The 14,455-nt window shown below is 39.6% G+C and overlaps 1 protein-coding gene across 1 annotated transcript in view; it reads left to right on the forward strand.

The window, feature by feature from the left end:
• The first annotated feature begins 9,858 nt into the window (after positions 1-9,858).
• The window catches only part of vipr1b (vasoactive intestinal peptide receptor 1b), a 52,521-nt gene continuing 47,924 nt past the window's right edge, over positions 9,859-14,455 (forward strand). Inside the window, exon 1 of the mRNA XM_026179607.2 lies at positions 9,859-10,096. Coding sequence (XP_026035392.1) covers positions 10,046-10,096 — 51 coding nt within the window. The 5' untranslated portion in view covers positions 9,859-10,045. The remainder of the gene's footprint in view (positions 10,097-14,455) is intronic.

The raw sequence follows: 14,455 nt of genomic DNA on the forward strand, positions 1-14,455 counted from the left end.
CTAGCGATCACGTAGCACATCATTATATACCAGCTAGCCCAACTTCAGTAACCCTACAAACGTCACTGCTGTTTAGTTTCCTGTCTTCATTTATGTTGGAAGTGATAGCAGAGCTGTACGTTTGAATTTTTTCAGAAATCTCTCAGTCAGAACATGCTATATCATGCTTAGGTAACTAGCGAAACTAGCGAGCTAACTTCCGCTAGCTTCCTGCTAACTTCTAACTCCGTTAAATGTAATAACTTTTGTTTTCATGGATGCCTGGAAGTTAAACTTTATAGTTACACCTGGTAAAGCAGCAATGCTGATCGTTTTATTAAAGATGAAAGAATTTAGACAGGTTTTAACTCTCAGTGATGCTGCAGTGTTGTTTGACCTGAAGTATACAGAGTTTAGGACCCAGATTACTCCCAGATTTAAGAGCATCTTAGTCTGACAAATATGACAATAACAACGGCCGCTTGCATGTTCTGCAAAAAAATGTGCTTTGTTGTGTATCTGGACAAACACCAAACCAGTTCCACACCACTGAAGTTGCACCATTTTTACAAACCAATTCTGGTTAATCTGTTTCACTCAACAATCGGCCATGTGTGTATGAAAACAAAGGCACTGCGCATGCGCGTTTTACTCCCATTCTATCGCGATATTTCATTTTCCTATCGTTGCCTAACATTATACCGGTATTACCGTGAACGGTATAATATGGCCCAGCCCTAGTTCATTGTCTTGTGCAGGTTTGTGTGGAAGCATGTAGTTGTATAGAAAATATAAAAGATAAAAATCCAAGTATATCCAGCAAAAATAATAAGCTTCCAAGGTTAAGACAGTAAAGCAACCGACTTCACATAATCTTGGAATATACAAGTTGCAGAAAGCTTCTTTAGCAGGCATTGATGTAGCCGGCCTGGTTGCGCTTGCTGACGTGAATGTGCGGCTGCAGAGGATTAAAGACGACGGCTGAGTGGCACTGCAGGTGGCAGGCTGTTCTTGCCGACCTCACCAGAGAGAGAAAATCAAGTTGGCTGTCAGTATGATTGCTGTCACTGCGATGTACCTCCATTATGATGCACCATGTGTATCACGTTTTCACCTTTCACTTTCACTGCCAGCAGCAGCATTTAGCACACCTCTGTTCTACATTTTTGAGGCATGAGAAGCCTTTAAACAACAAGAGCTCTTAAACCGTCTGACCATGGGGAACACTGGTAACTGAAGTCTGGCACAAATAGCCATAAATAGATGCTTCCGTTACTGACATGAAAAACCTTCTGCTCTAACCAAAAGGCTAGTTCAAGTGAAAGGAAATCTATCTTTGAACCTTTTAAAGTTAATCAAATTAAGCAATTGATTAATTTGTGTCACATTACAGAAAGTACAGTTTTATCACTGATCTGTTCAATATACAGTCGTGAGACTGTATGAATGCAGTCCTGTGAAAAACTAACTACACCCATTAGAATTAAGAGGGTAAGTAGCAGCCAGGTGCTGTTAACAAATGCACTTGATTAATTGATAATCTGCAAGTGTGAGCACCTCTATACTAAAACAGACATTTTGGCAGTTTGTGGGTCTAAAGCATTCAGGTGTGTTAAGACAATACCAAAGGGGAAAGATATAAACAATGATATTATAAAAAAAAAATCAATTGTGGCTGCCCATTAATCTGGGACGGGTTATAAGGCCATTTTCATACAATCTGAAGTCCATCATTCTACAGTGTAAAAGACAGCTGCCAATGCTCCCTGGAGTCGACACACAAGTTAATTAAATCCGAGGTGAGACTGTGAAATGCTCAGAAAAACTGCAAAAATCTAAGAGCTGCATATCTGTACAGGCCTGAGTTAGCATGTTAAATGTTAATGCTCATAAGAGTACAATTAGAAAAACACTGAATAAGTATGGTTTCCTCAGTTTTTTTTTTTTACTGAAAAAAGGTCATAGCAACATAGTTTAGGTTTGCAAAGTCTGAATCTGAACAAATCAAAGACTTGTGGAACAACGACAAAGAAGCCAAAGTGGAGATATCTGCCCATAATCTATAGCACCACAGTTGGTAACAACCCACCATGCTGTGGTACTGTCAAGCATGGTGAGGGAGGGGTGATGATTTGGGCTTGTTTTGCAACTTTGTACTCGTCTGAGTATCAAAGTATTCCAGAGTCAACTGTGAGGACGTCTGTGCAACAGCCAAAGGTTGGCACAAGCTGGGGGATGCAGCATGACGAGGAGTCCAAACACAGCAGCAGATCTGCAACAGGATCACTGAAAAGGAAAAACATCAAGGTGTTGCGGTGGCTGCACCTCAACCCGACTCAATGCTGTAATTAGACCCTAAGAGAGCTGTGCATAAACAAATGGTCAGATGCCTCAATGAGATGAAACAATATTCATTGTAAAGAGGACTGAGCAGAAATGCCTCCCCAATGAGAGACTGATAAGCTCATACCAAAAGGATTTTCTTTGAATTATTGCTGCCAAAGGTGATCCTACAAACTTGAATCATGGAGTGTACTTAGTTTTTCACACACTGCTTCCACACTGTGGCTCAGTTTTTGTAAAATAAATAATGACACTGTGTCACATCACATGTGTTTTTGTTCTTCTGACATGTTGCTTATGTAATTTTAAAACCTGATGATTTTTTTTTATTATGTTCTGATAGGTAAAACCAAAGAATTAACAGAAGATGTATTTGCTTTTACCATAACTGTATAAAACCTGATAGATATAACAATTGGCCTGAAACTGTGAGCAACACTTTCCTGATGCTTGAATTGATAGCCTGTGAGCTCCACATGAATCTTTTTCCTCAATATTTTCCTTGCCTACAGGAAGCTTTTAGCTTCTCAGGAAGAGACAACGCCTGCAGTCTCTATCGGACGTCAGTCAGATGAAAAGGGATGTGACTGCAATATTTACAATTTATCACAATGCAGAGACAGCACATAATGGAACAAGAAAACCTCAATGAAAGATTCCTGAGATATAGCTCCTATCTCAAGCATGTTATTGAGAATATTTCTGATTTCCTCCCACTTTGTTTTATATCATTGAAACTCATTTGAACCCATTATACTTCAGACTCAGAATTAATTGCTGTGCACTTGATTTGAATAAACAAGGACATACTTATTATTTTTCCCGTGTCCACAATTAACAAAGAGATGTTCCAAATTGTAAAATGTCTTTGTGTTTAACAAAAAAAAAACAACCCCCCAAAAACACAGGTATACAAACTATCTTCCAATTTCCTCTTGTTCTATTCACTCATAACAGGCTCAGCTGGCTGAAGTCCTGCATGCTGTGTGCTTGAATCACAGGCTGACAATGACACTCACAGACACTAATGGTCTCACCTTCACCTTGGGTTAAGGCTCTTTTTTAGAAAATGCAGGCAGGAAAGAAATGCTTGGTGCTTTGATGAACAGCAGCTGCAGCAATGGAAGAATGAATAGGAAAAATGCTGTGTGGGATTATAATGATGGTGCTTGAATTTACCGTGTTTATTGTTTCCCATGCAAACAAATGAAATGTGGACCGACTTGGGGGCAAAACTGTAAATGCATTTATTAGCGTGACTGACTTGCTAAACACTCTGCATTAATATTTAAAAACAAGCTCACTGAGCATTAATTAAAACTGAAAGAGATTATCATAAAAGCATTCTAGATATATCCCATTTATTAAGTTTTACAGTTTTAGAGAGAGAACCCCCAAAATTTGATGATTTCCGGTGATTGAGTGCTTGGCAACTGTGGGGAGAGAGAACTCCTTTTTAACAGGAAGTCTATGTAGGTCACAGGTGTCGAACTCCAGGCCTCGAGGGCCGGTGTCCTGCAGGTTTTAGATGTGTTCTTAAAGGCTAAATTACCTCCTCAACATGTCTTGAAGTTCTCTAGAGGCCTGGTAATGAACTAATCATTTGATTTAGGTGTGCTGACCCAGGGTGAGATCTAAAACCTGCAGGACACCGGCCCTTGAGGCCTGGAGTTCAACACCCCTGGCGTAGGTCCTCAATCATCCACATCATTGTGGTCTTAATCACTTTAGTTGAAAGAAACCGTTTCACCTCTCATCCAAGAGCCTTTTTCAGGTCAAAAACTGATGGATTAAAGATTTAACCCCTAGTGAGACTATCACCTTGGAGGTGGTGCCACGAGTCATTGGCCCCACCTTGTTACCATGTCAGTCAACCACAATTCATAAGACAGATGTGAGTGGGGGTTGAATTGACTGGAAGGGTTCTCCAGATTGAGTTGTAGGGGGCTGATAGTTGGTGTCGTATGTTGTAAAAGAGGGCACCACCTTTGTTTTCACTCCTCACTCAAACCATTTTGGTCAAAAAATGTGAACATTCACACTCATAAAATCGTCTTTTCTTCATTAATTGCGGATGCACAGCTTAGTCCTGTTCACTTGTGTCTTACATTTGTGGTGCATGCACTTGGCCTCTCCTATGTTCTGTATGTCCAAACTCTACTCACTGCATTGCGCAGCTTACACAACACTGTCCATCTAGTGTTCAGGTGTTTTTGTCCTCTGGGATGAACTGGGATGGAGTTTCTCTGACAAACCCGCTAAATAAAAAGTATTACTCTACCTGTTGTTCTGTTTCCTCTGGTTAATGTCTCAGATTTTTGTCATGCTTAATAAAGACCCAGTTGGGATAATAGCATGCTTTGAGCACTCTCTTAATGATTGTGCTAATTTTCTTTCCGTTCTGCCTTGCAGGGAATGTTTTCTGCCAAATGGCATAAGGTCCTGATAACCTCAAGTCTGTGTTCAAGTTAGTGGTGGGAGTCAAAGAGCAGGTGCTGGCCTGTATTTGGGTTTCTGGCAAACTTCAAAGTCCAGGCTATCGTCCTCCCCAAAGTACACAGCACAGTCCAGGAGTGATAACCTGTTTTCTTTGGTATCCTCCCTGGTGAGCACATTAACTCAGTGAACAGAAACAAGTTCTGCAGGGAGGATACCGAAGAATCATGATTAGGGAACAAGAAGTCCGCTAAGCTACTGAAACTCAGGATTTAGGTGAGGACAAAGGCAAAAGCTTTGACACTGAGCTCACAGCTTTGACAAAACCCAACCACACTCACTCTGACTTATTCTGTGTTAAATGTGACTCAGTACAATATCTGCCACAAACTTTAATAAACCTCTTTCTGAGATTCTGCAGTATGAATAGTAAATTCCTATAAATGCGAAAGGCCAGCTGCAAAATTAACTGGATAGTAAATATCGGCTGTAGGCACAAGAGGGAATTGTCTGGAACCAACTATTAGTAAATCTGGGACTTTGAATAATAACATAAAACCCATTTTATGTCGCATTCATTTTGTTTAACTTAAAATCACATTAAGTCTGAGTAACCCTTGGATGCAGGGTAAAGCACCACCTACCTATAAAGCATTTCCCTTGTTAGCTTTGTAGCTGACAGATAGTAATGGGTATTATCGGCTCTGGTAACCCTCTTGTATACTTCCTACCCCTGCTGTATGCCAGTCGGCTGTAGCCTTCGCTCCCACTGACAGCTCCGTTAAAATCTCCTCTCACAATCAGTTCAACACACCCTGTTATTTTATCCGTCACTGCAACATTTTATTGACAATTCACAGATGTAGTTGCCACATCGCCGTGAATCTCTTCGCATATGCATGGCCCATCAGGCATAGAAAAACTAGAGAAGCTGCTAAAATCACAGGTAATGTAACTTACTTAAACCTGCAAATTGAACCCAACAGAATTCACCTTACTTCTTACTGAAAATGTGTTGAAGCATTTGAGATGATTAAAGGAAATGTCAAAATTAGAGTCTATCTACCTAATCCTTAATATTTTCGGAGGCTTCAAGGAGCAATTTATCCTACTTGAGCTATAATTTGGAGAATTTATTTTTTGCCATCCTTTGCCTGTTCATTGTGAAACCATCCCTACACATGGAGGTGGCCTAAGATGAATTCGGTAGCCTGAAAGACTCTTGACTTTACCCACAGAGAAGTCTGTTAATTTTCCATGGTCTGGTGGTCTAATATATCACTCTCTGGATCTAAAGGTCAGATGTGATTCAAATCCAACCAAATAAGAGAAACTATATTTTAACCTAATGACTTAAAAAATTGTCTCTTTCAGCACAAAGGCTGCTCTTTGTTACCCATTTGAAGGGAACGCAAAGAGGTTTGTGCAGTCATATATACTTTGTAACAGCATCAGCTCTTTTCAGTAACTCAAAAAATAAGTTTTATAAAACCATGCCTACTGTATATAAGAAAAAGATTTATCCACCTGACAGGGATCACAGCTTTTCAGTACAGTAGCAGCAAAATGTAAGCCCTGATTCATAAACATTTGCCTGACAGTGGTGCTAAAAATGTTTTAACTCGATGAAAACTGCATTTATATTTTATCTTTGCATACGATCCTACGTTTATTTGCATATTCATTAGTGGTTATATGGCAAATATACTGCAGTGTGCTTTAAAACTACCAAGGCAGCATGCTTAAATGAAACACAAACCAGGGAGTGATGCCATAAGATAGAAATAACCTGTGATGTCACACAAAGCAAGGATTAAGTAAAACAAGAACGCTCTATGTGTTGGTATGTGTTCTGTTGTGTTACGATGGCCTGAGCCAACCACACTATCTATCAATATTCATGGGAGAGCTCAGGCAGAGAAGTCCTTACTGTGCTGTGAGGTCTAGTCAGCTGTGAGTGGAGCCACCGTGACACAGACGGCATGTGGGTACCGCTGTGACTTAAGAAGATGGAGGGGTCGCCCGATGCTGCAGCCAGGATGGATGATGAGTGTATTTGTGTGACTGCAGGGGGACGAGACAATTTTAGAGGCTCTGCGAGAACTTATAGGCAATTTTGTGTCTCTCACTTGGTGCGGCATGTTATTTTTAATCACATTGTGCTCATCTTTGTGAATTAGCAATTACAAAGGGATTGCCCACTTCAATTTGGGTAATGGACTTTTTGTCATTGAAGGAAGTAGCTGTTCAGTGCATCCCTCTTTATAGATTTCTTACCCTTGTGTCAGATCAGGCTTTTACCCCAACATTAGGGTAACGAGCTGCTGGCCACCTGCACTAGACGCGTCTCCTCCTTCCTGCCGCCACAACCACAGAGTGCATCTTCAACCTCATAACTTTTGTTTTCAGAAAACTTTCAGAAACCTTTATCTTATTATCATGCCTTCAAGGATTATTGTATTCATTTATACTGTTGTAAGAGTGGATATACAGTAATGGTTTCCAAACAAAGATGCCTTCAGGCAGCTTTTTTTTTGTATTTGCAGGTACATTAAATTACTGTGAGTGATTATTCAAGTTACCTTTGTGCTATTTTATGTGTCAGATGTCAGTAATTTTTTGCAGGAGTTTGATTCAGTCTTGCCTAAGTTCAGAGATATAAGTGCGATCCCCACGCAGGGAACAGGGAAGCTGGGTTCCCTGTTCCTAGCTCCCAGCTAAAATGTCCAGGCTTAGTGGCTTAAAGTTACATGGTCACTTTATTTGGTAGGCTGATGTTAACACAGGCTGCTAGACATTTGCTAGGTCTAACATCACCTAATTCAAGCATTTCATCTCTGTTTTTGGAGCGTTTTCAGTGCAATTACCCAGCAAACGATACGTCTTCTTGTAGTTAATTGTTAACAGAGTACATTCAAGAAGTCTGCACTGATTTTTGTGTGAGTGAAATTCCATCCATCCATTTTTTTTCATCTAAATCAGGAGGGCGGACTGGAGCCTGTCTCAACTATCATTGGCAGTTACTTGCAGGGTACACCCTGGACAGGTCCAATCCATCACAGAGCTATCACATTAAGTGTGCCCTAAGCATCCTTCGAAGGACGTGGCCTATCACGAGGAGCCGAAGTGAGCGGTTAAATGGGATGGTCTAGCCTACGATGCGCCGCTTCTGTTGCCTAGCAGCTACAGACCTTATCATTGCTCAACTTAGATATAGGAGAAAATCTTCATTTTGCCTCATTTGTTTTTACTTTTACTAGAGGAAATTAAGATGTCTGTGATCTGTCTGAGGCTGAGAGACTATAGTCACATAAAAACAAGACTGTTAGCCAAATGTAAAACGTTAGCTTGTAAACAACAGCTAGCTAATGTCATTTATGCGACTGGTGTCATTACAATATAATTTGAATAATATAAAGGGGCCTACATTGACAATGTTATATATATTTTTAATCAAAAATGACAAGTGGTGCAGTTTAACTCAGATGACTCATACTGAGCTTCAGTAAAAGTTTAAGATACATTTCCATTTCATATCATTGAATATCATCACTGCTCTATCTCAGCGATAAAAAATATTGTTAATATAGCGCAACCTACATTTGTCTGAAAGCTTTACTTATTATATCTTCTGTCTTTCCCCAGGCTGTCGGACTACTTTACTACGCCCCCTTACTTCGATCACTACTCGATTAATGTGTTACAATAAGGCACTTACCTATACAGGCTATAATAGCTTTGCACACTGGACTGAATATAAGCATTTTGCACATCATGATCCACCTACATATTGCATTTGCTCCCTTCTTGCTCATAACATTTACATATTTTTCAAATTCTGATTTGTATCCTAATAATATCTGTAGGCAGTTGGTATATATTCCTATTGTGTGCACTTATACTAATATTTATATGGCTATGTATGTATTGCATATACTATTCTATATTTTATTTCTGTGTCACTATTTTATTACACTGTGACACCGAAACAAATTCCTCCTGGTTTACATTTAAGCGCAGTATCCCGTAATTTTAGCAAAAGTTAGAAAAAGAACAAGATGTGACCATTTTATGTTTCTCATAAAGTGAAGGACAAATTGATGCTCTTAATATTTCTTTACTGAGTTATAAAATAATTTCATAACTACCATGACAGGGACAGCAAACCATTCACACCAACAGACAGTTAATAGACAAGTAAGCACATGTTATTTCTATATTTAAAAGCTAAATGCTAATTACCTTAAAAATCAAACTCACAAACTTACCCAACATGCATAGCGGTTCCAGCCCAGGACCTTATTGCTGTAAATCAACAGTGCTAGCTACACAAAGTGAAAGTTTAGCAATATTTTATTTAAAAGTTAGCAAATGTTAGCAGCTATTGTCTGAATGCTACAGCAATACAGATGGATGGGCTCTGATAACCAAGCTAGCTTTTCTTAGCTTATAACTCAACACTTCACTGCTCCTGTCCAAACATCCAAACAAAAGATGAAAGTGCTTAAACCAGGCGTCAGAACCTCTAATCTACAAACCAATGGATGTCTTCGCAGTGACTTTCTCTGTGTCGTACTGTATACAAGCATCCATCCATCCATGCTTCCTTGCAGTTAGTTTCACAGCCCCCTCTTGATATACATTTGATGGTAGTGAAATGCAAAGTAGTGACGCACTCGAAGAAGAAAACACTAAGCACGAAAACAATACGCACGACAAATATTTAGTGAGTCAGCTTGGTAAATATTTCATGTTTCTGGAAGAAACATATAAAATTGTATGTCATGTTTATTTCGGATTGTAATATTCTCAGTCTCTCCATAATCAATGTTTTGACTCTTTGAATAATGCAATCATCTATGGTTCTAACACATGCAACACAATACTTCAGAAAATCTGCAGGAAAACACCAACCCACACTTGCAGGGTTTATTCCGCAGTGTGTGTTGCCACTAGCCCCGCTGTGGAGAATCGGCGTGTTTGTCTACAAAAGCATGCATTGTGTTCACAATTAACCAGCCTGACAGACTTGTCAGCAGTCTTCAGGGACGTGACAGGCGGCGTGGAGTTGTGAATGGGAGAGGGGGCGGGTACAGGGAAGCAGACGCAGCTCTCCTGCCGGAGGAGCGCACACAGAAAAGCGCAATCCGATGGAGCGTAGGCGGTTTACCTCACACACCTAAACACGCGTAAACATACGCACTCACTTCTCCTCAAACACCTAAACCAGTCTCCAAAGGAGGTTTTTTTTTTTACCCAAAGAGAATAAAAAAAATCTAAGGACAGGATGGATTCTGCACAGCTGCTCCTTCTGGTGTTGTGCGGATACCTGCCAAAAGTAAGTCTCTGTCTCTCTTCATACTGAAACCATTAATTTATACTTTTACTACAGGCATATTAGATTAAATCCGCTGTTGGACTCTTAAAAAACATTTTCGAGTGTGTTTAATGTAATAAAACAAAAACCCTTTTACTTCTATTTTACTTTTCCTGCTCTATGATATTTCCTGTTCATCTCCTCGTAAGACATCTGGCTTTAGAAAGATAAACTAGGCTGCTTTCACCCAGCAATATATGTGTGGTTGGGTAATTTCAGTAGCTGGCAACGTGAACAGTTGGCTTTAAAAAAAAAAAAAAAAACCGTGAGTGTAGTAAAATAAAAAGTCCTCTAAATTCTTAAAGATCGCACATGATAGTGGTTCAGATCAGAAACCTTTGTGTGTGAAATCCACCAGCCTGGCTGCTTTTTACTTTGTTCCTCCGCCTGTTTGATTTATTGTATACAAGTGGACACCTCATACAGGGCTCCCCACTATTTTCATCCATTCTCCCAGGTGGATGAGTGGAGTAATTTACCTAGGCTCTATTTTTACTACTCTAGTAAATAGTTGTAGTCTCTCTAGGTTTATATAATTACATAGAAAGCCTTTGAGCATTGCCACCTGGCAATAAGTCACCTTTTAGTGGCACTCAGTGTTTCTGCAGGGAGTTTTTCTAAGCCTGCACTGTGAGTGATGGATGCATAGGCTTTCCCGCATCTCCTTAAAATTACACTCACTGTAGACGTAAGCAGGAGTGAGGCATGAGTCTCTGCTGGTCTGCTCGGTTGTACCTTTCGGTCCTTTTGTGAGCAACAAACCGAAGCGCCGTCAGGTTTTGCCTCATTTTTCAGAAATGTTATGTCAATTTCACTTCAGTTTTATTTTTTTTACTACACAATAGCACCGGTTCACAACAGTCAATATTTGAGAATATTTGGAATGTGAAGAGGGCTCTCACTGCATTTCAGTAACTGAGGGCAGAGGTTTGCTCGTTATTCATCTAATCTCTGTCAGGAACCTGTAGTTTCAGCGAACTGAAGAGGCTTTTTGTTACAATTTTCAGACATGTGGGAGAGAAAAGAAATAGACAAATATCTACTAATAGTTATAATTTTGTGCTGATCTGAGTCATCTGTCCCTGAAGCACGGCTTCCTCAATGCTTTCCACAGAAGCTCTTATCAGGCAGACTACACTGTGAACATCTACTGTATTTGCCTGTGTGAGAATTTCTCCCCGCTCACCTCTCATGACTCTTTGATATCAGGCTCAGCCTGACGTTTTAGCTTAGCCAGATGTGTGATTAGTTGACATACTTTATTGGCTCATATGCCGTATATTTGTCTCTTTTTTTCCCCCTAAGTCCTTAGATGGCTGCTTTATAATAACACACCGTGACATGTTTCATCAATATGAATATGTCCAATAAGGAGTTGTGGTGCTGAGTGAAGTGAAGAAAGTGGTTAAAAAGGGTATGTTAGTGGCTGGATGTTGCTGTTATTGATTTAACCGAATGCAGATGGGAGAAGGAGAAGAGCAGGGACAGGGATGAGAGGTGGTGGTGGGAGGTGAGGATGGGGGCAATAATGATTTCTCTTCCTCGTCTCTCTCTGAATATGAAACCAGTCGAGAAAAACCTTAAGGAACTTTTCTTCCAAATAATCACAGAAACCCATTTACGCTGTGGGGTGGTGTGGGAGGTGCAGCACAAACGTATTTTATTTCTTCAAACAGTTTCCGTTCCGATGCGTGAAAATGACTTTTCTGTTTTGGTTCAAGTGTGTAAAAAAAAAGCAAATATATTCTCTGCCTTAATATCCTTATGTGTCTGTACCAGTGGCTGAATGTAACTAAGTACATTTACTCAGGTGCTGTTTTGAATTTTATGATAATTTAAATCTCTACTCCATCTCAGAGACAAATATTAATATTATGTATTTGTCCATAAGCTTTAGTGGCATATTAAAACTATCATATTCCTCCTCTCACGTCGAGGCAAACCGCAAATCGCCAAATTTGGAGATTTTAAAATTAAATCAGGCTGAAGGATATAGTGTTCCTTTGTTGGCTGACAATTCTTTTTAAATATTAGCAGGTTATAAATGTAAAATAAAGCTAGAAAATGCAGAAAACAGGACTTTGAGATGCATAGTTCTCACAGGGCTCTGATCCTACAAACACATGGTGCAGATTAAACCGTCCGACAGTTTATGAAGTTCAAAATAGCTCAACCTTAAATTTCTGCAGCAGTAAAATTCAGCAAACGCATTAATGAATCAGTTATATTACCCCTAAAACATCATGGAAGATAGTAAAACACTTTTACTCGTGGAGTATTTCAACAGTAGTATCATATTGCTTCTTAAAGTAAGCAAGTGAAGGCACTGAATACTTCTTCCACCACGGGCTCTTAAAGTTTAGAGGTGTTTCCACTCTCTCTGCAGTCACACAGTAAGTCAGCATTTCCAAACTTTGACTGCGTAAAAATAGAAATGAAAATATCTGTAGCATTATAGGATTACTTTCAAAGGATAAGCATAAAGAATGCTTCAGAAATAACGGTGTGCAAACAAAAACAGTTGTCTAAGGAAGCAGAAGGCCACAAGAATGCAGTTCAAAGCAGGCCTATATTTCTAAACGTGCATGTAATATGATCTTTTTTAAATACTAGCACGTGCAGATATTACGGTATTGTTTGGTCTCTTCATGCTGTTGGCAAACTGTAATACTTAATCACATTGAAAAAACAGGGGTTGTAAATCTTATTTATATAAATAAGTAAAAGATAAATATGAGGCCTATTGTATAAAAATTAATCCCTGCAACACTCAAAGCCTGCTCTATTATATAAATCTGGCTGTAGTCTACTATTGTGTTGTCCATTATGTAGCCTCTTATGGCAACACAGTGGCATCATAATATGTCATGTCATAGTTTTGTGCATATAAATTAGATGTTGCTGTGCTGGATGTAAAATAAAACAATGATTTTTCGGGATGTTATAGGTGCACGGACATTAAAAGTTATTCATTTGAGCCCATTGGTAGGTGGTTGCTAGGCAACAGGATTACATCATATATGTAATATTGATAAGAACCTTCTGTGGCCGGAGAGGTACCTGTGTGTCAAGTTTGGTTGTTCAGCTCCTGATTGTGTTGGAGGAGTTTGTGGACCAACAAACAAACAAACAGACAAACAGACGTTTGGCCCATTAGGATGTACATGGAGAAAACTGCGCTGTGAAAGACTGATGTGAAATATTCCAAAATTTTAGCTTTATTTATCAAAGATTGTATTTCACAAATACCGCACAATTGATGAAAGCTCACTCTGAACTGATCATAGAGCAACAAGTTGTGTTAAAGCAGAGCTGCTTTGGGTTATTGGTTACAGATATGTGGCAGCAGCTACTCCGTCAGCTAATTTTGGCACTTGTACTGGCAACTGGAAACGGCACTGCATAATTGGAACCACATAAATCCACAGCCTGATGTTTGATCATTCAGAAACAACATGATAATCACTCAAGCTCTTTGAAGACCATGCATAAGCACATTGTTCTCAGTAACTGAGAGCAATTCAAAATACTGCTCAAGTCGTGTCAGACGTGTCCTGTGCTTTTGTTTGTTTGGCTTGCACGGTGTTCAAGCCTTCGTTTTTTGTCAGATTTTTAACAACAGGCAACCATTATGTAGATGCTGCTCGTTTTTGTTTTGTTCAGTGAAGTGTAGAATTGGGAAAAACATATTAGTCCACAATGTCAGACACGAGTTTCACCTTTCATTCTTCTGTCAGCTCTTCCTCCTTTTTAGAATTTGATTGTTATCTCAAACAATGCCAGACTGGGAGCCACTTTGAATAACAACAATCACTAAATACTTCCTTGCACTGCTCACGATGAGGTCTACGCAACCAAAACTTTAAATCCTGCAGGTATTTATTCAACGTTTTCCACCCTGAGACAACGTGCATACGTGTTCTGTGTGTATATGTGCTTGTAGCTAAGTCTTTGATGAGGTCCACTTATCATCTGTACAATTTTGCGTAGTTTGGCGCTGACATTTTGATTCATTCCTCAATACAGTCATCTCCATAGGTGGCTGTCTAAGTGCTTGGTATTAGTAGGTTTCCAGTATCTCAAGCGGCAAGCACTTAGTTTTTGTCTCCTCCTTTTTGAGCCCAGTTATAGATCACTGTCGCATCTCCTCCCCTCCTGTATCACTCCAGCTGTATGAATCCCTTGCTGTGAACTCTGATGACTGTTTTATCATTGGTCTACCTCTTTGTGTGCTCTGGCTCTATTCACAATATACAGGATTATGTGAACTAATAAACTACCTCCATGCAATAGAGAAAGCTTGATCCCAGCAGCCTACAG

The sequence above is a fragment of the Astatotilapia calliptera genome, chromosome 9 (genome assembly GCF_964374335.1).
Source record: "Astatotilapia calliptera chromosome 9, fAstCal68.1, whole genome shotgun sequence".
Lineage (NCBI taxonomy): Eukaryota > Metazoa > Chordata > Actinopteri > Cichliformes > Cichlidae > Astatotilapia > Astatotilapia calliptera.